The following is a 25,618-nucleotide window of genomic DNA, read 5'->3' as shown; positions in this document are numbered from 1 at the left end:
GAGGCATCTGTTACTCTTGCTGACAAATGTACCATTCTGCCAAGAAAGTTTTTTAAAAAACAGCAGCGTGTAATTGATGTTATCCCAAGAAAGCGCAATCCCCACCCCTTTCAGCTCCGAGCCCTTCAGGTAAAAGGGAAAAAAAACCCTCGCAAGAATTTGTTGCCTTTTTGAGGGTTAAAACATCAGAAGACAAGCTTGTCTCGCCTCGGCCAATCAGCACGCGGCCCTGGCAGCTATAATATAGAACTAAAGGCAGACTCCTCTCACAAGCGTCTTGCTTTGCTACCATTAAAATCAGCCCCTTTTTTGTCTCCCGCTTGCTGTCTCCCGACCAAACTCCGATGTGTTCCGTTATCAGCGACCTAAAGGCTGCCATTCCAGCACCTGTCCTGCTAGGGATCGGTGGATAGCACACGATTCAGAAAGCAGACAAGGACATAGGAGGCGAGAGAGCTCTAGAGAGACAGCCAGGGATAGGCACAGAGAGCTTTGAAGTAATTGGATTCAATGGACGAAATGCTGCTGTTGACAAGAATTCTCTTGGTGGGCTTCATCTGCGCTCTTTTAGTCTCCTCTGGGCTGACTTGTGGACCAGGCAGGGGCATTGGAAAAAGGAGGCACCCCAAAAAGCTGACCCCTTTAGCCTATAAGCAGTTTATTCCCAATGTGGCAGAGAAGACCCTAGGGGCCAGTGGAAGATATGAAGGGAAGATCACAAGAAACTCCGAGAGATTTAAAGAACTAACCCCAAATTACAACCCTGACATTATTTTTAAGGATGAAGAGAACACGGGAGCTGACAGACTGATGACTCAGGTAGAGCCACAGAGATACCTGTATTTGTGTTTGTTAACCTCTCTGAGCAATCCTAAAGGACGCATCTGTCTTAGCATTTTTGAGAGACCCCCCTTTCCCTCTCCCCCTCCTCCTCCTGCCCCCGAAACTCGGCTAGATCCCCCCATTGAATGTAAATACCATCTATCCAGACAAGTTCGCAGGGGCTGGAGCTGGAGCTATCTATATATTTGGTGGGGGATCTGTGTAATACTTACAGTCAGAGCCGTGCCATGGCGTTGCCTGTAACTTGGTTAGAGATTGCTGTTTGCATTTGTCCCCGAGGATGCACTTTGATCAAACGAATTGCATACAGCTCAGAGGACCCCAAGTGTATGGTGACCGCCAGGCCACTCGCTCGTTATTGCGAGCGTGGTCCTCGGTTGATACGACTGCTGACTTTATATTTTATTTTATTTCATTTCTTTTTTGTTGCATTTCATTTTATCCTTCATTATTTTTTTCCTCGCGATCATATTCTAAATTTAGTAGGCATGCAATCGTGCACTCACAAAAGGCAGCTGAAGCCGGATCGACCATTCCTCTCCTGATTCCGTATTATATAGCTCGTATTGCAATACCATCATTTGCAATTGTGCCCATCAGAGCGTAAATATATTGATATTTCTTTAAGGATGCTCGCCACCAATGCTCTGGTACTTCATATGGGAGGGACTTGCAACTTATCAGCATTGCATCACCTTCTGTTTTAAAAAATCTGATGGCACAAGGTTTACAACTGGGTAAATATTGGATCTCGGGTGGAATCAGATTGCGGAACCATTTTATGCGAAAAAAAAAAAAAAGAGAACCCTCTCAAAGAGTCACCTCATAATTATTATTCATGCTCACCAGAGAGCTCGGTGAAGTCAATGGCTCTGCCAATCCCGGAGTTTCTGAAACTACATGCAATCTAGACACTGGAAATGGGTTTCCTCCAAATATAGGTCAACAGCGCTTTTTTAATATTAATACGTTTAAGCCCCACCTTCGGTGCTGGAAGAGACCTCGCCTGGAAGGACGAGGCGGGGAGCGGGGACGGGGGGGCGAGCTCCCAAACTCTCCGCGCTGCCTCGGCCTGCTTTTCCGCACGCTTGCCGGGTCTCCGGGGGCGAGGGACGCGGCGGCGCCACCATCTCCGCCGACCACCTTAAATCGCCGCGCACCTCGGAGCGGCGCGGCGCGGCGCGCCTCCGCCGGGGAGCCGCCAGCCGCCGCCGCCGCCCGGCCGGGCGCGGGGCGCGGGGCGCGGAGGCCCCGCTGCTCGCCGCTCCGCTCCGCTCCGCTCCGCCCGCGCTGCGCGGCTCGGGGGCAGCCGCAGCGCGCATTTTCAGCTCCACTTACTCCCCGCGGTATCGATCGCGAACGGCTCGGGTTGCAGCCCGTATCCTTTCCAGGGCGGCAAGCGCCGCCGCCGGGGCCGGCGCATCCCCGCGGAGCCCCGGGTGCGCAGCGGGCCGCGGGCGGAGGCGGCGGCCGGGCGGCGGCGGGCGGCGCGGGGCGGGAGCGCGGCGGCCCCGCGGCGCTGCGCGGCGCTGCCCGCCCGCGGAGCAGAGGGCCGTGGCGCGGCGCGGCGCGCTCGCCGCATTAGCCGGCAGCGTGTGAACTTCTGACCTTCTGTCAACTTCCCTCAGACGGACGGGACGAAAACAAATACTTTTTCCTCCAGCGCCTATCGCCGGGCCGCGGACACAAAGGGCGAGGCGGCGGGGGCGGCGGCGGCGCGGGCGGGCAGGGGCGAGCGCGAGGTCGGGGCCCGCGGCCGCGCTCGGCAGCCCCGGGCCGCGGAGCGGGGCGCGCAGCGGGGCCGCAGCGCCCCGAGGTGCCGCCGGGCGGGCAGCGCCGCCCCCGCCGCCTCCCCTCCCTGCTCCGCGGCCGCCCCCGGCCCCAGCCCCTCAACCATGGCGAGATCTGCCCGAGAGGATTGTTCAGCTCGCGGAATAGTTGCCGAATGCATTAGCCGCCGGTTAATATTAACTCAGGAGGGGGGAAAAAACGCAAACAGAGCTCGGTAAGTCAGGTTCTCGACTCCGCAGGTGACACCAGCAGTTTGCCGAGGGCTCCCCCTTGCCCCCCCCCCCGCGGGATCCGGGGCAGAGATAAGGGGCCAGGGCAGCGTGATAAAGCTGGAATTTGTATGGCAGAAAATCGCCGTCTCGGGCGATGCAGGCACAGCAGCGGTGCGCGGTGGGAGGAATTTAGAGATCAGCTTGGCATTTAGGAAGCCCACCAGGTTGTTTACACTGACAGGTACCTGTTAAGTGTTTCCTTCAAGCAATTCATTTGTGAAGAGATTAGGAGCTGGCAGGAGAGGGCTTGTTGAACAACTTTGCCTGCACACAAAGCGTCAGTGGAGGCAGCCCTGCTGAGCTTCACGGTGGCTGAGCAGAATTGGGCTTGATTTGTGGCACACGACCCAATGAATTAATAAATAGTCTGGGCTTCACGGCTTTTGACTCCGACAATCCCGCTCAGCCGGTATAAAAGGGAGGAAAGTGCTCTCGGGGGTCGTCTGCCCGCTCTCCCGGGCCGGGCGGGCAGGGCCGGCGGCAGCTCCCCGACTGCCGCTGCCGCTCGCTGCCCGGCTGCGAGGCGGCGGCGCGGGGAAGCGGCGCAGCGCAGGGCTTTCCCCGGGCAGCAGCTTTTGCCGCTTCGCCCCTTTGCCCCTGCAAAGCGCTGGGAGAGCGTGTACGTCCGTATTTACGTGCAGGGGGGAAATTACACGGCTCGACTTCCTTGTGCCGTTCAGCTTTCCTGCCGGGAACTGCGCTTCCCCAAGCCCAGCACCTTTGCATACCGTGCTGAAGCCGCGGCAGGCTGCAGGCCAGAGAGTCCAAAGTGACCTGCCGATTGCCTCCTGTATCTCGTATCTTCATGCGGATTGATGGAATTGCTTTTTATGGCTGCTCTGCGTGCACGAGAACTTTGCTGTTGAGCAACCTTGTCACGTCCCTAAAAGTAGTAGGGATAATGGAGGGGTTTTGCCTTTCTGCGGGCTGTGAAAAGGCCTTTGTGGTGCCTTGTTTTACATAGCGGTAGCGTGTTGGGCGGACTGGTCCTGCAGAAGGCCAAACAGCCTGGTCGGAGGCCAGCAAAGGTTAGGGAATAGCAGCTCACTGCGTCTTGCTGTAGCTTTACTCTACACTGATATTTTTAGCTGCATCAAATGAGCTGTGTCATGTATATCCGTGAGTTATTATCCTCTCAGAAGAGGGGGGAAAAAGTTAGGAACGTGTATTTCTCTAACTCCATACCTCTAGACAAACGCTTTGCAATGCAGTCGGCGCTGATTTCCTGTTTCTGGATGGCTGCGAGCGGTGGATCCTTTTGCCCCCACAACTGGTGTGTCCCTAAGGAGAGCTGATCTCTTCCCTCCCTGTGCTGAGATACGAATTGCCCCAAAGTTTCTGGATTTTCCTTAGAACCCGCCATGGCTCCAGCCTCCCCCGTCCCCTTCCTCTGCCCCAGCTCCCCCCCCACACACACACACTTGCATCCTTAATTTGCCCAGCCCCTCCAAAAGCTTCTCGCCGGAGCAGTATCCCCGCGCTGCTTGGTCCTCCCTTGCTTTTCATCTTCCCACTCAGAGCTATGTTATCGCAAGGATTTGCTTTGCTCTGCTCTGCAGAGGGGAGCGTGTCTGTGTGTTTGAAGAGGGCTGAATGCTCCTCGCTGCTCTGAGGGCTCTAACGAGCGATCCGCCGAGGGGGAGGGAAAAAAAAGCCGCCCCTCCCGCCAGGACGTGGAGGCTGTTAACGTGTGTTGAGACCCCGTTCAACAGGGTATTAAGCTGCAAAGAGCTTTCCGGGGGGAGCGGGCCTGGGGGTCCTCGGCGGGTCCTTGTCCCCGGCAGAACTTGCTCCGTGCCCCGGGAAGGGCGCAGGGCGCCCAGCGACAGGACTTTGCTCCGTGCGGATGGCTTGGACACCGCGCACTGCCCCCCCGCTCCTCGTTATGGGGGGGGTCACCCTCCTCCTCCTCCTCTGCCTCCCCTTCCCCCCGCAGACACGTGGGAGAAGATGCTCAGCGCCGCCGTCGGGGGGGGGGGGGTGTCCCCGGCGGTGCTGGGGGGCCGGAGGGCAGGATGCGGCCCGGGTGCTGGGGTGCCCCGGCGGGAGCGGGGGGCCGGGGGTCGGGGGTCGGGGGGGGCCGTCGGCCGCCGCAGCCCCCCGCGACGCCCTTTCCCTGCGTGTCGCTGCAGCGCTGCAAGGACAAGCTCAACGCGCTGGCCATCTCGGTGATGAACCAGTGGCCGGGGGTGAAGCTGCGGGTGACCGAGGGCTGGGACGAGGACGGCCACCACTCCGAGGAGTCGCTGCACTACGAGGGCCGGGCCGTGGACATCACCACGTCGGACCGCGACCGCAGCAAGTACGGCATGCTGGCCCGCCTCGCCGTCGAGGCCGGCTTCGACTGGGTCTACTACGAGTCCAAGGCCCACATCCACTGCTCGGTGAAAGCAGGTAAGGCGAGCCCGCACCCCCCGGCCCCCCCGGCCCGGCCCCGCTGCCGCCCCCGGCCCTGCCCGCCCCGTCGGGGCGCGCCCTGCCTGCCCGCCGCCTCCTGGGGACGGCGGCGAGCGGAAGCGCAGGGAAAGAAAAGAGTGGGGGAAAAAAAAAGAAAAAGAAAAGAAAGAGCCCGGCCAGCTGCAGCACTTTTTGACAGCGTTTTGTTCCGCTTGCTCGTCGGCGCAGCCTGCCCGCACCGCCTCCTCCCGCCGCGCGGTTTCGGCTCTCCCCGCCCGGGGAGCGCGCTCAGCGCCCGTGCCGCTCCCCGGCCCCGCCGGCTGCGCGACTGCTGGTCCCGGAGCGAGAGCCGGCCGGGAAAATGCATAAATAACGTGGTCCCCTGCCTCCCTCGGCAGCCGCCGGGAGATTCCCACGTAGACATAGATATATGTATTTTTCCCCTCCCCTCCCCTGTGCTTACAACGCCACACGCTGTCTCAACTCGGGAACAGCTCGCTCGCAGGAGCTCGCCAGCTCGCAGAGTGCATTTTCCCCGCACAACTTGACACTTTTTTTTGTTTGTTTTTTAAGCAAAACGCTTGGCGAGTGCCAGCCGGGCTTCCCCAGCTCCCGCGGGGTTGCGGCATGGCAGCTAAACCCGATTTTAATAGCATCTTTTAGCCAAGTGCTGCGCTAGAAGTGTCAAGAAACACTTGGCTGCGAAACAAAATAATGGGCTCTCTCTAAATATATCCGTTTACCTCGAAGGCAGCAGCCCCACACCAGTGAAACAGCGGCAGCGCCTCGCCCTGCCCGTCTGCAGCAGGGGCACAACCCCCCCGCCCCCCCCCCATCCCCTTCCCCGGGTCCAGCCTGGGGCTTCCCAGGGCTCGTCCAAAGCGGGACCTCTCCTGGCCCATGCCGGCTTTATCCCGAGCCCCCAGTGCTGCTTTGGCTAATCTCCGCGGTCCTTTCTAACCCAGAGCAGGCTCTGCAAAGCTGTCGGGCTCGCAGCGGTACGAAACGGCCCTTTCAATAGCGAGGACAGGCTTTAGCTCGAGGTGTCTGATCGTGCGGCACAATAACCTTATTGCGGGCGAACAACATAATCCAGCTCCATGTGTGTTGCATAGGAGAGGAATAATTCCAATCTACTCATTGAAATTCCGCACACACGGACTTCGGGGGCAATATTTAGTGCATGTCAGGCAGGGTCGTGTGACTGTACGAGGCGGGTTTCGAGAGAGCAGGCTCCAATTCCCCCGGCTCAGCCTGGTTTCAAATTGGCCAAACCTCGCTTCATGACAGAGCATCTTATGAGAAGATTAAACCCTATAATTCCAGGCAGGAAGATTCTTTATCTGGATCTCTATTTGCAAAAAGTATGATCCCGGAGACTGGAATGCAAAGACGAGTTCCCCCAAGGCCTGAATTATTGTCATCGGGACAGAGGAGGGAGAGGCAGGGGTGGTAAAAGGGACATTGATAATGCGCTACAGCAAGTATTTAGAGCAAGCTTCTGCATTTAAAATTCAAATACACATCTTGAGTGCCTTGGAAAAGTGGCTCTGCTGTGCAAATAGTGCTTGGAAGGTCCTGGGTTTTTTGGAGAGTATGTGTGTGAATTGGCACATAGGGTTTCTGCACCTGAACAAATAGGGAGGGGGAGAAAAGGGGGGCGAAGAAGCTGGGAAAAAAATGGAAGTGTCCTCTCTTCCAAGAGTGTCTGCATTTATTACATGAATCAGAATGACAATGCTGATCCTTTATTGGATTTTAATTAGAGAACCCAAACAAGCACTGCTCAAAGCAGCAGATTTTCACACCTCTGCCAATTCACTGGCATGTTTGTAGAGCTGCTACACTACTAGATCTATTCATCAAGCCCCTGAATATGCAAACAAAGCTCAAGCCAGACCTTTACTTCGGGCTTGTACTAAGGTGTAGTTTGCTAGCGAAGGGCTCCACATAAAGCACATAGCTTGTTTGTTGCCATGTCCTCCCTGAAGAGGCCTGGGAGATTCGTTTCTGCAGAAGTGATAAAGTCGTTAGCAAATCAATAACATTCTAATTTTCGCCCTTCCTGTCCTTCCTGAGAAAGTCATTAGGAGACACTCCAAGTGTTTATTTAAATCATAATAGCTTCAGTACCAGCTACAGAGGCAAAATATCAGATCCGACTACCTTGAGGAGATAAATCGCTAGGGCCCTGAACGGGTGTGCTGAGTAATGGAGAGAGACCGAGTGAAGGCCAGGGAGGGATCAGGAATGCTGGTAACTCTAGCTAAGACACTTGCTGCCGTGAAGTACCGTGGACTATAACCCAACCGGCAGAAAAAGAGAGCATTTAGGAGCAAGTGGGAGTCGCTGGGGGAAAGTCAGAGACCGGTCTAGGAAATGGCAATGGTCCTTTCTAACTGTAACGTATGTGAACTGGCTACATTTTCATAGAAAATGTGCAAGAAAGGCTTTAGATTGCTGAAGTCCTGTGGCTGTTTCTGCTTTGCTTAAACTTACTACGGTTACAGGCCCTGTAAGCCTGTAGGGGCTACAGTATTTAGCATCCGAGGTGTGAGGAGCTCCAGCAACTGTGCGCTTGTGCGTAAAGGAAGGATGCTCAGATTGGGCGCAGGCATGAGGATGCCCTGGGACAGAGGGCAGGGAGTGGAGGCACCTGCTCCCAGCTGCGTGGGGGAAGTGTGGGAGATGCTTTTGCAGGGAAAGGGAAGACAGCACGGGTTGGAGGAGCAGTGCCGTCTAACACGCAGGTTGCCGGATGGCGACTCAGGAAATCTGGTGTTTCTTGCTGATGGCTTCCAGGGGGACAATGTGCAAGTGAGCCTGCATCTTGGTGCAGTCTCTCTCTCTCTCTCTTGCCTTTTGGTGTTTTCTGTCCTCAAGAGAGCCCCTCCTTTGGCCAGGGCTGTGCAGGGCCACAGATCAGAATGTGCAATCCCACAGTTGCTGCTGGCACAGCCGCTATCCGAGAGGAAGAGAAACCCTGTGCCAGCAAAACTGTTCTCTGAAAGTCTGTGGATTAACCTGGCACTGTGAGTCAGATGCAGGGCAAATAATAGGATGCAAGAAATGAATTATTCTGGAATAGCCCTTTTAGCTCTGGAATAGCTGAAATATTTTGGCCGGTCTCCTTAAGTAGGCAGACTGCAGCCGTAGTTGGGCCAATGCAACTGCTCGCCCAAAGGGGGATTGGCCAGCCCAGGTATCGCAGCGCCTTGGCAGCAAGGGCAGACCAGGTCCTTCCCTGCGCCGGCTCGGGAAAAGCGGAGCGCGCGCCTAGCCGAGGCTGGAGGCCGCGGGAAAGGCGAGGAGAAGCCCTCTCCCTCTGCCAGCCCGTGCCTCTCCCGCGGGTAGGGACGGCCCGGGAAGCGGCCCGGGCCGGCGGGCAGCCCGGCGCTAACCCCCGTGTGCCTCTCTCCTTGCACAGAGAACTCGGTGGCGGCCAAGTCCGGGGGCTGCTTCCCCGGCTCGGCCACGGTGCACCTGGAGCAAGGCGGCACCAAGCTGGTGAAGGACCTGAGCCCCGGGGACCGCGTGCTGGCAGCCGATGCGCAGGGCCGGCTGCTCTACAGCGACTTCCTCGCCTTCCTGGACCGCGAGGACGGCTCGCCCAAGCTCTTCTACGCCATCGAGACGCGGCAGCCCCGGGCCCGGCTGCTGCTCACGGCCGCCCACCTGCTCTTCGTGGCCCCCCGGCACAACCAGTCGCAGGCGGAGGCGGCCCGGAGCCGGGCGCTCTTCGCCAGCCGCGTGCGGCCGGGCCAGCGGGTCTACGTGCTGGGCGAGGGCGGGCGGCGGCTGCTGCCGGCGGCCGTGCACCGCGTGTGGCTGCAGGAGGAGGCCTCGGGGGCCTACGCCCCGCTCACCGCACAGGGCACCATCCTCATCGACCGCGTGCTGGCCTCCTGCTACGCCGTCATCGAGGAGCACGGCTGGGCGCACTGGGCCTTCGCCCCCTTCCGCCTGGCCCACGGGCTGCTGGCGGCGCTGGGCCCCGGCCTGCCCGCGCCCCCCGAGCCCGCCGCCGGCCTCCACTGGTACTCGCGCCTCCTCTACCGCCTGGGCAGCTGGGTGCTCGACAGTGACTCCCTGCACCCGCTGGGCATGGCAGCGCCGGCCAGCTGAGAGGGACGCCCGCCCCGGGGCAGGAGAGGAGGAACGAAGCAGAAACGACGCGGAAACCCTATTTTTGAAAACAGAGAGAGAGAGCGCGGATTGAGACTTAAAGATAATAATAATAAAATAACGATAATAAAGTAGGACAGTCCAAAGTAGACTTTAAGGGAGACAAAGACCCCGGGAAGTTCTGTGCTGTTTAGTTTATAAATATATATATATTTTTATTTGTTCTTTTGTTTTGTCGTTTTGTTCGTTGTTTTATTATTTTTTTTCCTCCTCTCCTGGATATTTATTTCTTTGGTGTTTTGAATAGATGTTTTAAATGATATGAACCGGACCTTCAAGAGCCTTAAATAGTTTCTTTGATAATTTATTATCATGTGAACTGTACTCACAGGGGAAAAAAAAATTATTTTGTGAGGCCGAGCAAAACTGCGCAGAGTCTATTTTTCTACATGTCACGTGTGTCCTGACTTTCAGAAAGCAAATTCTGTACTTTCCCATCTCTCCATTCCATCGCTCCTTCATTTCAGCAAGCCTAAAAACCGAGCGAACAAGAAAGACAAACTTCATGGGGGTCCGTAAATTATATTTTTATACACAGAATTGTAAATTAGATTTTTTTGAGAGATCAATACTTAACTGAATCACATTTCGTTTTTTGAAATAGTGTAAAATATGAGAATATATTATTTTAATTTAAATAGTTTCAAATGTAACGTCATTTCCTGTATTGTTTTCCATGTCTCTTAAATATTTTGCTTTGTAAAAACACCATTTGGCCACGTTCATGGAAGTCAAGACTGTTACACAAACTTTTTATTTGCAAAAACCGCAAGAAACTTTGTTATTTTTAACTTCAAAAAATTTATTAGAAAATAATATTTTTTAAAAAGCGCACATGGCGGCAATTCTGTGACGATGGAGATGGTAGTTTGTACAGAGGGGAGAAAAGGATGTTTTGCATTAATAAATTGAGAAATAACTGCTGTAAATTTACTAAAATGTATTTTTGAATATTTTGTAATAGTTTTAATAGTTTTATAGAAATAAAATGTGCCATGCACAGTCTGGTTAGTATATAATAACTAAGAGTTCCTGGTGCATCCCATTTTTTTCTTTTCTTTTTTTTTTTTTTTTTTTTGCTTATTGGTTTAGGAAACAGAATATCTAAAGGAGTGCCCGTAATTTTCTTTAGATGTGTTGCTTTATGACTTTTAATTTTGATACTTTCAGTGAGTAAGTGAAGACACCGCGTCCACTTTTAACCTTAACTCTGTTGTACTAACAGTAGAACCTCACTTGTTTGCACTAACAACCGGGAGATGCGTTTTCCACCCCCAGGGCTCGGACCCGGCCTCGCCGTCCTTGCTCAGGCGCTGCGCCCAGTTTCAGCTCCGGCTTCTGTGCTCACCGCAAGGTCCCTGCCAGCGGCCGCAGGAGTCTCCTCGTTGGTTCCCACGAGCCCGAGATCCAGTTTGCCCTTCGGAGCAGACCGTGCCAACAGCTGCACTTCTGTTGCGGCGTCTCGGTGATTTCAATTAGCTTCTGGTGATGCAAATCTGGCGAAATGACACCGAATTTGGCGAATTCGCACCGCTGGCGCTAGAAGGAAAGTCCAGCGGCTGGATTTCGCTGGCCGTCTTGCCTGAGTAAAGATGCAAAGTTTGGGGCCTTTTTGGAATCAGCGAAGAAAAGAGCGAAACAACCTTTACAAAAAAAAAAAAAAAAAAACATAAAAAAGCATAGTGCTTTGCCAAAAAGGGCAACAAAGTTTGTTCATGTGATCTGAGAGATCTTGCTTAGTTGTAATGCACCAGAATCCATCCTGAGACACCGATTAATTCATGTTTTGGAGATGTGTTTTGGAAGTCCTGGTTGGCTCTGTGGCCTCCTGGCCGAACCAGGCTTGGAAACCCCAGTGGAGGACCCAGGGGCATGAGGTCCCATGTGCCGGGTCTGGCCGCGTCTGCCAGTTGCGGGTGCCCATCAGTGAGGTTCTGCTGTGCTCTGTGAAACTCCCCCTCCTCTGCCCCCAAGGGGCTTTTTCCCTTCTTTTTAAAAAAAGTTTGCAAAACATTGTGCGCGCGTGTCTCAGACAGGACCGTGATGGAAGGGAGCTTTCCTTGAATGTCTTCTCACGTTCTCTTTGGCCTCCACCGCCCGCCCGTTTAGGATGCTTGCCCCTCGGCTCCACGGCTCGGCTGCGCCGGGAGGTGGCTCCGTGGCGCCCAGGCTGCCCACTGCGACGTCTCGCCACTGGGCCGTGGCCCGCGGGCTGCCACCGGCTCCACGGAGGGCCCGGCGTGACCTTCCCTCCTCAAAGCCTGGGAGCTGCTGGAGCGGTGCTAGGAGACCACTGCCCTGATCGCATGTGCATCCGTGCAAAACTCCAATGGATGGAGCAGCCTCGCGAAGGGATGGCCCATGGGGCCGTGTGCGTAGGGTTGCGCGCAAATGCGGTGGGGATTGTAAACGTCCACAGTGCCGAAAGTGGATGTTTCATGGGCATGTAAAAATGTGATCTCTGAACCAATGTGTCTCCGTGTTTTTAAGAGTTTGTCCTTCATATGGCGATGTCTGGGCATCTAAGCTCTCTTACCCGTGTCTCTGAACAGCAGTTGGTGTTTTATGAGGCCTTTAGTGTCAGAAAATGACAATGTCAAAGCTTATCTCCTTCAGAGTCCATGTGGTGGAAGTGTTTAGAGGTGTCAGCAATTGAACTTAAGACCTTGTTTTGGGGGGGCCTCAATCTAAACTGTAATTGAGATGAGAAAGAGCTATTAGATCAGAGCCCACGCTCTTGAAAGGCAGGATGTATTCGCAATAGAGAACCCAACCTATCAGGCATTGCTGCATTTATCGTAACCCAAAGGCCAAGACGAGCTCAGAGCTTTGCAGCGTGAGAGGAGCTAAGATGCTGCCTTATATTAGCACCAACCTGTTTCGCCAAGTAAAGAAATGCTGTGCTGTGTTTCTCATTGCACGTGTTTCTAATGACTATATGCCTCCCTCTCACCATGTATCTATGACATCTCTTGCTGATACCGTCAGCGTGTCACGTCTGGACCACCCCTGCATCGTAGGCGTTAGAAGTGCTTTGTTAGCTGGACCAATACAACCTATAGCTACAGCTCTCCTATGAAGGATCTACTGTCATAACCTTGTGCAAGAAGTCTAGGCAATGTCACAGTCCATTTTCAGGGTCCAAGTATGGCAATAGTTTGTATAAAATGTACACATAGTGGTGGCTACAGAATAGTTTATGACTAAATACATATCTATTACTGTTAAAATAATGTATAAGAATGTACTTGAAGCTATTATCCTTGTGCTCTGTTGTCTGAATAATTAAAGAAATTACAGAGACTTCCTGAAATGTCTGTTATGTGACAGCATTCCTATCACATACTTTCAGCTCTTTAGTGTTTTTCCCCCCGTGGTATTTACGATGGGATTTGGCGAGCTCACGCGCTGCCTAGCTCTGCCCTCGGAGCCGTGTGACTTTGCTCGGGAGGCGCAAGCCGGCGGCTGCCTCCTGGCAAACAGGGCAGGAATTCTGCACGTGCTGCTTTGGGTGCTGCCGGGAGCCTCCTGCTCCCGCTTAAAGCCGTGCCGACAGAGTATTATTTATGTGTGAAATACTATGTGGATGTGCAAAGAAAACGAATTTGTCAGAGTTTTCTGGAGAGAGAGAGCTGCCCTGAATGTTGAACGTCAGACATGCTCCCCGGCCTCCCCCATCGAAGCCAAAGTGAGAAGTGACTCTAATGAGTCTGGGGCTTTTTTATGCTTATTTTCAGCTAGTCTGACTGGTTTTTCACACAGTGCCCAAACCGAAATGCTTGTATGTCAGATGAACCAGATGAAGGGAAGTTTGGCTATGCCAACAAAAGAAGGTCACATCCATAGTGCGACTTAAATCCAAGCCAAGCACTAAAGTAAACCAGGTATTTCAGTTCCAGGTGACCATGCAGGGCCACAGCTGACAGCTCTTCATGTTGTCATGACAAAAGTTTGCTTAGCTATATCTTTTTATATATATGTTTGTATATATGTGAATATATGCAGACATATGTTTATATATTATAAACATGTATATGTGTATGTATATGCATAATATTGCTACCTACATATTATGAGCTTAGTGTATCCTACTGGGCTGTAAATGTGTTTACACTGGCCCTCCTGAACCTTTCATATTATACTGAAGTTGAACAGGCTGATTTAAATCAGCTGAGTTTGGTGATAATGGGACAGCAATTTTGCAGCTCTAGTATGACATATATTTCAATTACAGTGGGAAGGAAATCAGAACAAGCATTTTATTTTACTCATTACTGCAAGCCATGAGGGACCATTAGATTTCCTAAGCTTTTGAAGCTGTTGAAATTCTCTCTTCAGCAGTTTCTGCCTTGTAACTAGTGTAAACGTCACCCAGAAAAAGCTCAGTTTTCCACATACAGAACATTTTCTAGCTTTCTACGGAGCAGTGCTAACGTGCTCCTTGGCCTACACAGGCTGAAAAGGAAAAAAAAATGCTTTTTAAAAAGTGAATCTTTAAAAATGATGGGATTTTCCCAGATTCTGGTAGGAGCAGGATGAGGCCCACAGACATTGTTTACACTGAAAATGTTAAATACCATTTTTGATACCTTGCATTTGCGGTGTTTAGTCTTAAGCACTTAAATAATTTTGGACTAATTGACAAAAAGAAGTGAGCAAATACAGGAAATCTGAGTTTAATAACCCAATCCTCGTTCCAGTAAAATCAAATGCAGCTTTCAGAGCCTATCCGAGTGTGTGGGGAGTTATTCTGTCACCTTAAAGCACGGTCTAAGACCCTTGTGTAACTTTTCTTCCCCCCTCCCATTTTTAAGTGAGCACAAGCCAACTCTTCAGAGAAATCTTGGTGCAATTAGGAAATAAAATCACTGTGGAGCAGGGAGCTGCTGCGTCCCCACAGCCTTTCTTCACCAGCTCTTCAGGACACCAGCAGGTCTCCTTTAAAAAGGGATTTTGCTCTCTGTGAAAGTCTCCTGGAAAACACCATACTGCTCTAGGTCTCTAGTCTTTCCATGGCCTTGGCCATGAATGACTGATAAATGGCCATGGGATGAATGATAGATCTGCATGTAGTGACAACAGCATCCTTTTCCTCTCACCCACACCTAGACATGCTGTCACATGCCTGGCAAGAGGTTTCACCGCGGGGAGGAAGCAGTGGGGCCTTCTCCTTTTGGGCTCTGAGCATCTCCAAGGATGGAGATCCACAGCCTCTCCGGGCAACTAATCTTGTTAAATATGCTAATATTTTGCCTAAATATTGCTGACAATATTATATTCCACCTACCAAAAATCTCCTTTTATAGTCTCTTTATAGTTCTTTTTTTTTTTGGGGGGGAGAGGGGAATCCCCAGAGTTAAAACAATAAAATATTTAAGAAATCACAATTTTAAAATTTGGGACTTTCTGAGGCCTGGTCAGCTCTGCTTCTGCTGCTGCACCCGGCTCCTTACAGCAACAACAGCAGCGTTTGCTGAGGGTGACATTACTCACCCAGCTAGCCTTTTTCTCTGTAAGCCAGTCCCATTCTCTTTTCTACAACAGTAAGCACTGCTTTTAATTATTAGACTACGGTGAATACAAATATACATTAGTCTCAGGATTGCTCATGAACAACCCTCTTGGAATAGTCACCGGTCTTGGTGCAAGCTTTGTTGGTTCCGCCAAATGATGCCCTTTCTACTCTACAAGGTTTTTTTAGAAACAGGAACGTAATAAATGTATGGTATCGAACAAGTCTGTTCTGGCAGAGTATTTGTGTGAATAACCATTTGTGCTAACACCGGTGGAACCTATGGGATTCACAGGCATCCAGAAAGTCCAACTGCCATTCAAATATTTGCAAATAATGAATCACTGGATCCCACAAATAACAACAAACCAACCTGGTTGCTTTCATTGAGGAAAATGATTATGAATCACTGTGTACTATGGGCCCAATCCAACAACCACCAGTGTCAAAAGGAGTCTTTCTGCAACTTCAGATGGGAATGGAGCTGAGCTGTGTTTGCTCAGCTTTACTCAGTGTACCCCTCGCTTTCATATCGCATGATTAAATAATAGCATTTATCAGGTGAGCAGGAATTTCCTACAGCAGCCAACAGTGGGCAAATGTCATCTCTTGATTGCGTGTGTGCAGCTCCCACTGATGTCAGTAGGGTTATGTATGGGCAAAATGAGGTCAGGCTGCGTTGTCCTACTTTACGTGCCCTGTGGTATTACACTCAATTAAGTTTGTCTCTCAGGACGCAGTCTTCCTCCCACTTAAGTCACCAGGAACTTTGTCACAGTGTAGGAGAAGGCATGAAATATTAGTCTTTGATCTAGAGCACAACAATGTAAGTTTAACTCATGTATTAACTCATGAAGCTGCCACTAAAGGAGGCTTAAACTCACTAGACAAAAATAATTCCATGAAATCAATGTATGTGGTATCTTCAGGAAAACCTAGTAGCTTTACAAACTCATTCACAACCTTGCAGAGCATGCTGGCCTCAGAAAAAGCTTCTTCCCCAGCCAGTGGGGCATGTTCTCTGCTGTCCACCAAGAGTTCCCCAGAGAGCCTCGCAGAGACATGCTGAATATTGTGGCCAACATTTTGGAGGCAGAGCAGGAGAGTCAGCCATATCTTCTTGTGCAGGTGACCACATGCTAGACTACTTTGAAAATATTAACCACTGGTCATGAAGCAAAACTAAATAACCATAGGAATGGCAGGTAAAGGAGAAGGCAATAAAAATCACTCTACATACAAATCTTGTATTGCCAGAATGATGCTGTGCTTTAAGTGAACCCTGGTTCAGTTCTTGCCTCTTCTGCAGATATCTTTTGATCTTGAGCAAGTAGCTTGTTCTTTCTGTCTTCACTAGAGATGTGCAAAGCACTCTGAGGGTAGTTTTCCAGGATCTGTGTGGTCTACATGACTAGAAACATCGTGATTCAGATATCATCTGTAGACTACTGTGTCACTGAGAGGAATCCCTTTTGTTTATATATTTTGAAGCCCAAGGAAGATTCAGAACTGTCATGCATAGGTATACATTTATATAGCAGCTTATTTGAAAGCCCTCTTATTTATATGATGGTTAACAAATGAAATCATATTTATTTTTTAAATATCTCAGTTTTCAGCACTAGGCATCTTTAAAGATAACGTAAGCATGTTCGGCTTTTGAACATGTAAAGTCAGTGGGGCCTGGAGAGCAATTTGGTTTGCCCTGAAATAGGTATGTACTGGCTAGCTGTAGAGATCTAGGTTGACACGAGGTCTGTGGACTATAAAGGGAGCTGAGACACCAAGAGCTCATGTAAACGCCTGCATTTGGTGTCTAAATGTAGATGTCCTAACGTGGAGCTGAATCCTGCCTGAAATGTCACTTCAGCCCTCTGTTTTCTGTGGAGGCTTCCCATGGGATGCTGGATCAGGCTGAGGGCCTCTGTGATTCATCCAGTGGTCCCAGCACAGGGTGCATAAAAGGTTTCCTGTAGCTCCACGAATAGGCTGGGTGTTGACAAATTCACCCTTCCAGTTGTGTCCACAGCCAGGGTAAACCTGGCGTAGTCAGAAGAGAGAGTTTTCTCAGGGGCCAGTCCTCCGCTGCAGGATGAGCTGTGCAGGACTTCAGAAGCACCACAAACCTCAGCACCTTTCATGCCAAGCGCGCTTGTTCAGCCTTGCCTTCATCGGTATAAACATAGTGCACGTACAGTGTAGTTAATTAAAACTATTCCCTCTCCATTTTCCCCTAGGGGAAAGGAAGGGAGAAAAGATAGAACCACATGGGAGAGGTGTTAGTCACATTGCTTAACGTAATCTGGAGGGGGGCACACAATGCAGCGGAGAAAAAAGCTGCAAAGGCCTCACAGAGCACTGTGGAGAGCTGTTTCTGGAAAGAAACTTCCCTTAAACCTTGGTCTGTCAAAGCAAAGAAGTGGTGTGTTTCTGGGCAAGCTAGAAAACAGAGATAATGCACTTCCCAAAGTGAGAAGACATGGAGGTCTGCCATGGACACCTGCATGATGTTTCCTTTGTGCTTTGGACCTTTGGGGATCTTGGGATCCTTCTGTCCTCCAGACGTCCAGCTCTTGGACAAATGAGAGAAATGACAAAGAGACGTCACAGCCAGCAAAGCATTTGCAGGACATTGCTGGATTTGAATGCTGGTGCGCTTGCTGATGGCTCAGTGTCAATGACTCAGCTCTGGACGTGGGAGCCTTCCCAGGCTTCAGAAGCAGAACAAGAACAAGCCTAGAGCTCTCCCGTGCACTGCTCCTCATGAGCCAGCAGAACCCAATTACTCATGGAGACATCAGGAAGTTGCTCTGGTCTCTATTTTGTGGTGTGTGGATGAAAAAAAGTCTTGTTCAGGGAAAGCAAATGCACCAGCTGGTGTTCTCAGTGCTGTAACACGAGGGGTTGTTTTCCTCCCCTGTGGGAGAGGCACCAGGCTTAGTTCCCAAGTGTCAGGGTAGGTGTTCTCCACAGGGAATGCAGGACAGGAGACAAACTCTTCAAAGTACTTTTCATTTCGTAGCAGCTCAGGTTAGCCAGCATCTAGCTCTTGTCAGCTGCTGAGCAGCTCAGCACTGCGACAGTGGTGCTGCCGCGGGAGGAACCACAGCTTGGTACCTGCTGACGCTTGGGACCACCCTGGGTCACCAGTTCCCCCAGTGGCTTCCAGCAGATGTTGAGCACTACTGGATGAAGAAGAAAAGGCCTAGTCTGGTGGGACCTTGCTGATGATGGCCCTGGCCATGGCAGAGCAGTTGTTAGAAGGAGAAGCCAACATAATGCTGCAAGAAAGGACCTAAGCAAAGCCAGTGGGTTTCCATTTACCTAGATGAGATCCTGGAGGTGCAACAGGGTCTGTGAGGAACCTACACAAGCAGCAGCAAAGTAAAACGTGATTAACTTGGCTGCACTTAGCAATGGGCAGAATGTTGCTGGTCATCAGAGCAAGAGGCAACATCGCAATACAACCTCCTGGCCCTGGCGTATGGGTAGCTGATCAATGGCAACATTATTTGAGAGCAAATTGCTGTATGAGTTGCTGGCTTGGGATCTGGGCATTTCCACTGTGCCCCCACTTCAAGAGGAGCTTTCAGGATAGGGCTCCAAAGGACCTCAGATGTCCAAAGGGGAAAAAAAAAGTTGGGTTTCACACTATAGGATCACACATTTCCAATAACACAAATTGTCCCTTTACAAATGTAAAAAAGCCCAAGTTTGGGTTTCCATTGTATTGTCTCCAGCAATGATGTACCCAGCAGGGGAACTTTTCATGTGATCATGAGGAGTTCAGTTTTAGGTGTTTTTTTCCTCATCAAGGAAACATCTGCACATCAGTTCTCAACTGAAACTGAGAATCAAATGCACATGTAAATATTATTTTACCTCTGTGTATAACAGAATAGGCAGCAAAATTAGAAAAATTTCATGTAGATTTATACATCAGAACTATTCTTTTCCTATTTATAGGAACCCCGACAGGACAAAACTATTTATTGAGAGTTAAATAATTACATCTGTTATGCTGAATATCAAACCCAGTGGAAGCTGTTTCATATTAAAAAAGAAATGCAGGGCCAAATTTCCTCTTGATGAACATAGCCACAGCTTTCTAAACTTCCTCAAAGTTTCATCCTTTGCACCAAAATAAAATTCAGCCCAAGTAGTTTATATAAACAAGCATTACACACAGGTACAAGGAAAGCTTGCTTTTAAAAAATATACCTTTGAAAAAGAAGAAAAAGCAGAATCAAAACCCCAAATCTTTTAGGATTCTCTTCTTTTGGTGGAATCAAAGTGACCTCTAGTGATTCACTGTTAATCGTGCAGCTCAGCAGCTACAAAGCACAGAGCGCTATTGGTACAGTGATATGGTGGTATCTCATCAGGTTTAAATGTGATCAATACTTGATTAAAGCTAAATTATAGCAATTAATGACTGTTATAACAATCGTTTCTACAATTTGAGCATAAAATATTTCCCCCAAATTTACTGTTTCTTTTCATGCAAGTCTGACACTGTTAAAAGAAGTGGATTGTTTTTATTAGACCATTAAAAATAAGCAACACAATGAATTTATTAGTAACTTATCATCCATGTGTCTTCTGGCACTGCTGCCGTGCTATTCTTTGGGAAGAAGCAGGATAGGAAGTGCATTAGTTATGTGATTTAACTCATTTCTTCCCGGTTTTTGGAACGGTCGTGGACTGATCACAAAATTATTACCGGTTGTTAGGCAGTGTAGCATGGAGTGCTCCTGTCGGGTTAAGCCCTCGCCTTCAGTGAGCTTCAATTAGTCTGGACAAAAGAAATGAGGTTTTTACCATTACAAGGTGGGTTTTTTTCTCCCAAACTATCAAGTTGGAAAAAAAAAAAGAGTATAAAGAGAGGATGTTACAATTAATCAGCAATATGGAAAACTAAAAATATATTAGCCAAATTATGTCAGTTTACCATGAAAATCAATAGAATTGGGGGGGTAGAAATGGGATATGGCTCAGGTCACTCCCCGGCATATGATCGTTCAGACGGCAGTGAGGGAACCTCAGCCGGCAGCGAGACGATTGTGTGCTCTGGCCTAATATCCCCCAGGGATATTTCAGCATTCGAGTGGGCAGCAGAAATTATCGATTCCTTTGGCACAGGGGGAAGGGATGAGCACGCAGAAGACGCTGAGCTGTGCTGAGGCTCAGAACGCAGATTTATTATTTTTTTTAATACTTTTTCAGTAGGTTAGATGTGTCAATTTCTGAACCAGAAACAGATGAAAAACAGGATGCTCTTTATTTCACGCGTGTTTCGAGAAAGAGCCCCTCCAACCTCCTCTGAGTCTTTTGCTCTCCCTCTCTGTGGCCATTTCCATTAAAGACTGTGGGGTTTTGCATCTGGTGTCCGAATCAAGAGCAGAAAGGAGGACAAGACCATTTCCTGCCTCTTGCTTGCCTCCGCTTTGGCGGGCTCTCCACGATGGCTGCGCGCGGAGCAAACTGCTGCTGGAGTGGTTTCCCGGGCTCCTCCAGCGCTCCCTGTAATTTGCGGGCAGGCACTGCCGCAGCCGCCGTGATGAAACTCATGCCCTTGTTGTGGTCAGCGCCACTTTCATCACCCTTTTGCAATAAAGCTCCCTTTTTTTGCCCGGATTTGTCAGCACCTTCCACTCCTACCAGCAAGTATTATTTAGGACATGCCTAAGAGAAGTTTCAGAATAGCTTCTCGTGGAAACACGGCTTATGGGGCTTGGTGCATTGAACCTGCTGGGTGGGCCAGGACCCCGGGAGGCGACGGGATGCCCCTGCTTCCCGGGGGCTCCTGGGGGAACCATGCCTTGCTGCTGATGCCCAGGGTTCTCCATCCTGAACAGCCCCACGGCTGGGTCCAACCTGGGCACCAGCCTGTTATTAATTGCTGACATATTGCTTCATCTTAAAACGCTGAGGAACGTCTTCCAAATTTGGCCTTTTCCATCTGGCAACGTGAAGCAACTTGAATGAGTCAAACTGTGCGTGTGTTTGTCCAGGGCTTAGAAATAACCCAGACAACATGCATTTGTTGTTGAATCAGGAACCCACCTGCCAAAGAGAGATGCAGCCCACGCTCTCTGCCATGCCCGGTAACCCCTCTTCAGAGCCGCTGGTGAGGGCACGCAACAGCTCCCACTCCCACTTCTGTGTTATATAAAGTATTACTTGTTCTATGCTTGCTTTACAGATTTACCTCCTAGCAGGAAAAAAATGTTGTCACTAGAAGCAAATCCAAAAAAACAGGCAGAGAAGAAAAAGCACGCTCCACAACACAGAATTGTCTGGGACTTAAATTCTCTTTTAAAACTAGATATATTTATTAGTATTAAATCCAAACATTGCTTTTCTCTATTTTGGATCATTTCTTTCACACAGAAAGAAACTTGCACATTTTATCAAGCTCCTTACTCATTTTATTTTTATTTTTAAAAATTATATAATTTTAATGAAAGGCAAAGCTGGAAAAAAAACGTTTTGTCTTGAAACAGTCGCTTTCTGGTAAAGAAACATTTCCTTATTTTTAAAGCCAGAACTGTGATAATCTGAAATACTTGCACAGCCTTTGAGTCATAAACCTGAAAGCTGTAAAAATATAATTTATTTTATACATACATGCTGTGGCTTTACTTTTTCAGCTAAGGAATGAGAATACAGACACTGGTTTCACTTTTGTGGTCTAATAGGTCAGTGCAGATTTACCATTTTAAACATGTGGAGCCATAAATACACAACAAAACAAATTGTTGCTGTTGCTGTGATCCAAACCCCAAATTAAAAACAAATACAAATTAGAAATCCCCTCTAGAAATCTCATCTATCTAGAGCTACTGAAATATGGTCTTGATGACAGACCTTGTTAGATTGCATCGGAGCGTAATGTTTGGACTTGTTAGAGCATTTTTACCAAATCTCATTTTTTATTTTGAATATCCTAAAACTTAGAGGTATTTTAAAATTTCTGATTCCTGGAGTCATGTGACTGCACAAAAATTTCAGATTTTGTTGTTTATTTTCAAGTTAGCTTCCGCCTTCATTGTTTACAGAAGAGATGTAAGAAGGTGAATTGGAAATCTTGAAGAGCCGGAGGCAAATGGCCAGATATTAAAAAAAAAAAAAAATTCATTTCAAAATGATCTTGTATTTATTTCATGGTTAAGTTTGAATAGTTGAAGCTGGCATCATGGCACAAGTCAGAAGTAGCACAGTGGAACATTTAAATTCTGTGGTGCTTGGAGCTATAGAAAAGTATAAAACAGCCATCTGGAAAACAGCCAACACAGTTTAATCTGGCTACAAGATAATGGATTAACTTGATCCTCTATGGACAGTCTTTTGAAGGAAGTGAAACATGGTGGGTTTATATATCTCTCACAAAACTTCCACTGCTGTCTGAAGAAAATTTTTCCTAAGGAAAGTACATTTGACAACCTGTTCCTTAAAAAAAGTCCCATCAGATTTGTTGGGAATGAAAGAAATAGTGGAATAGAGAAAGAAATTATTCAGATAGCCTGGAGAAATGAATAGTGAGCAATATGCTCCTACAGAGCCTCCCCAGCTTTCCATGGCGTTTTGCTTTTCCGGCTGCGGAGCACGGAGAGCTGATTTAGAAATGCCCGAGGAAGGACCAAGCGAGGCTGGCGTTGGGCTAGGAGGGCCTGAACTGCGGGTCCTGGAGGTCCTTCCACTGCCGTGTCCCCATCTCTCTCCACGGGGGTTTCCAAGCAGAGCGAACTCCCCTGACTCCCATAGCAGAGAGTAACACAATGAAAAAGCAAGTAACAGAATGATAACAGCACATGGCTCCCTGGCTCCGGCAAGGCTGTGCAATCTGCCAAACATATTTTTGGGCCTAAAGCAAAAAAAAAAAAGTTTGCAAACAAAGCCTTGTGTCAACTGAAATGACAATGTCCTGATACGTTGCCCAAACGCATCTGAAAGCCCATAAGAAGCAGTGAAACAAATGGCTGTTCTCTCTGTACCTTCATGTGTTGTCCCTGTGTCTGAGCCAATTTTGTGATATCAATAAAGTATCGAAAATGCATTTATAGTCCTTTTTTTTTTAATCTTTTTCTTCTTCAGGCACTCGTGCAAAAAGCAAAAACAGACACTAACGTAACTGCAGGCAGATCTCACTCCTGGAGGCAAGCTGGCAAGATACAGAGCAGCAAAGAAACCAGTTTTTCTTTTTTTCTTTTTTTTTTTTTTTTTGAAGGCTGTAAAGGGCTAAGGGAAAATTGCCAAAAGTCAGGTTTTGTAGCTAGGCTTTGCGTAGGAAATTAAAACAAAAAGCAAAAGGTTCTTGAAACATCTACATAAAGATGAAGCAATGCAAGAATAAGTTTGTTCAAGAAGCCTTGCTAATCTCCATCCAAGAGCACAGGGGGGACTGGCATGCAAAATTACCATGTCCAGGAAGGAGGATTTTAAACACATCCATCAAATGGGCTGTGTTGCCATGTGACCGGAGAGTAGCAAAGATAGAAACTCTAATTTGCAATATGGAGAAAGGGACCTGAAGACTAGTAGGGCAAACGCCTTGATCCCAGTATCGCACAAGATAATAGAACAGGTTTTGGATGATCAAAGATGGAGAGCCAAAAGGAAAATGGGATATATTGTACCAGATTGATTGGGTCAGGTTAATGTAGAATAGTTCTTTGATACAGTAAGTGATTTGATTTTATTTTTAGACAGAACAATTGATCGGAGAAGTATTTGAAAGGATGTTACCTAAGTATGTGTTACCTAAGCCGGAGAAGATGGAAACCAGTGTGAGAACTGCAGACTCAGTAATTAAGGGGCTAAAAGGCCCCACGATGGGTTGTGAAGGTCTTAATATAGAAGTGGAGGGTGCAGACAAATGGATTTCCTCAAGCATCGATCTTTGCACTGATCTATTTTAATACCCCTGGCAGAAATTTTAGAAGCATACTGTCACATGACAGGGTGACAGGAAGGAATTTGCCACTGTCCATAAAGGAGACGACCCAAGTGCTAGCCAGTAGGAATGAGATGGCCTTGAAGACCAAAATAGTAGAAACAGTATGAAAATGCATAGTAAAAAGTGTTCCTTGTGCCCTTAAAGAGTAAAAACAGTTATTGTTATTACAAGCTGGAGGCAAGAGAAGAGGAATGAGTCCTGCAGGCATTAGCCAACCCCCAGATAACGGCTGTGAGTGTGATGTGACCATGCAAAAAGCTAATAGGATGCCAGAACGCATCAGGTGAAGCATTTCCAACAGAGTTAGGGGAAAAGCTTTGGGAACAGCATTTGAAGGAAGGTTGTTTCTAAAGTAAAGCTCCTTGGTTCTAGTGCTCAGGATGAGCACGAGCCTGATGATGACGGAGGAGCAGATAGGAGCCCTAGGGGAGCCGGACTCTGAAGAGTTTGGAGACCCGTCCTCTGCAAGAAGGACTCCTCGCCTTAATGTGTGTTAGCACCAGTCAGTCACACATTATGTCTCTCTAGGAATTTCATCAAGCTGCACAAGAGGAGGAGAGCTATCTCTATAGCTAATTAGTTATTGTTTAAGCCGGTGTTTAACTTCCACTTAGGCGTCTGAGTGAATTTTCAGGGCTGACAAGCCTAACCTATAGGTGCAGTCACAGTGGTTAAGAGATGGATAAATGCACAGGTCAGCCTGAGGGAATAGCTAGCCAGACGTAAGCATTACTAAATCAGGCATGCCAAAACTGGAGTGAACACATTAGGCTCAGCACTGACAGACGAGCGTGTGGAAAGGCAGCCTGGACATGTGGGGCTGGGAAGCATCTCCCACGGGCCGCAGTGGTTCAGGGCGCCCGGTGCCTGTTTGGCAGCATCCTTGCCTAGTTTGTCCCCGGCAGGTATGGCAGCAGGGCCGGCTCCCTGCCCCTCCTTCGTCACCCTCCGTGCCAGACGAGCGCTTTTGGAGGATGGCGGAGAAGTGAGGCTGATGGGCTCTCCAGCCTGTGCCTGGCAGGGACCAGGGGCTTTGGCTTTCACTACGAACCAGGGAGCTGTCTGAAGTCAGCCAAAGGGAAGCGCCGAGCGCGCGTGCACGGGGGAGCGCCGGGGCCCGTCCCCGCTCAGGAATGTGGCAGCTGAGTCACGGCCAGCCGCTGCCACCGGCGCTGGGAGCCGCTCGTGGCCCGCCAGCCCCCATCCGCGGCCCGGCTCTGTTGGAGCCTGGGTCTGGGTGACTCACGTTGCGTTTAGCGAGCCGGAGAGCCCTTCGCCCACCAGGGCACGAGTCTGAATGCAACCCGGTGCATTAATAGTTGTCCTGCCCTGCTGCGGATTGGAGGGTCCCTGCTGCAGTTCCCATCGCGCTAGTTCTCATGAGGCTCTGCACGAGATTCCTGCTGCCGTGTGCGTTTGCTCGGGGGTGCCGCTCCTGGTGCGGGCTCCTTCTTGCTTGGATCGTCCAGCAAGAGCTGCTCTGGGCAAGGCCAAACGCCTGCTATGGGGGGACGTGCAGGAGCTGGCAAAGCTGCAAGGGCCACTCTGCAAGGATGCAGAACATGGGCACAGCTGCAAAGACTGGACCCAAAGCGAAAAAACCCAGGTCCCAAACCACGATTAAGCTATCCGGATCGGTTTCTTCCTGGAACTAAACAG

At 49.5% G+C, this 25,618-nt stretch overlaps 1 protein-coding gene across 1 annotated transcript; it reads left to right on the top strand.

The window, feature by feature from the left end:
- The first annotated feature begins 238 nt into the window (after window positions 1–238).
- Window positions 239–12,791, top strand: SHH (sonic hedgehog signaling molecule). Its single transcript, XM_026103353.2, has 3 exons — window positions 239–819; window positions 5,039–5,300; window positions 8,731–12,791. The coding sequence occupies exons 1-3, from the start codon at window positions 511–513 to the stop codon at window positions 9,426–9,428; spliced, it is 1,269 nt and encodes a 422-aa protein (XP_025959138.1). The 5' UTR covers window positions 239–510; the 3' UTR covers window positions 9,429–12,791.
- The last annotated feature ends 12,827 nt before the right edge of the window (window positions 12,792–25,618 follow it).

This window comes from Dromaius novaehollandiae, chromosome 2, assembly GCF_036370855.1.
Source record: "Dromaius novaehollandiae isolate bDroNov1 chromosome 2, bDroNov1.hap1, whole genome shotgun sequence".
In the NCBI taxonomy this organism is placed as follows: Eukaryota; Metazoa; Chordata; class Aves; order Casuariiformes; family Dromaiidae; genus Dromaius; species Dromaius novaehollandiae.
Note: the sequence above shows the minus strand (reverse complement) of the source record. Positions and strands in the feature narration are given on the sequence as shown.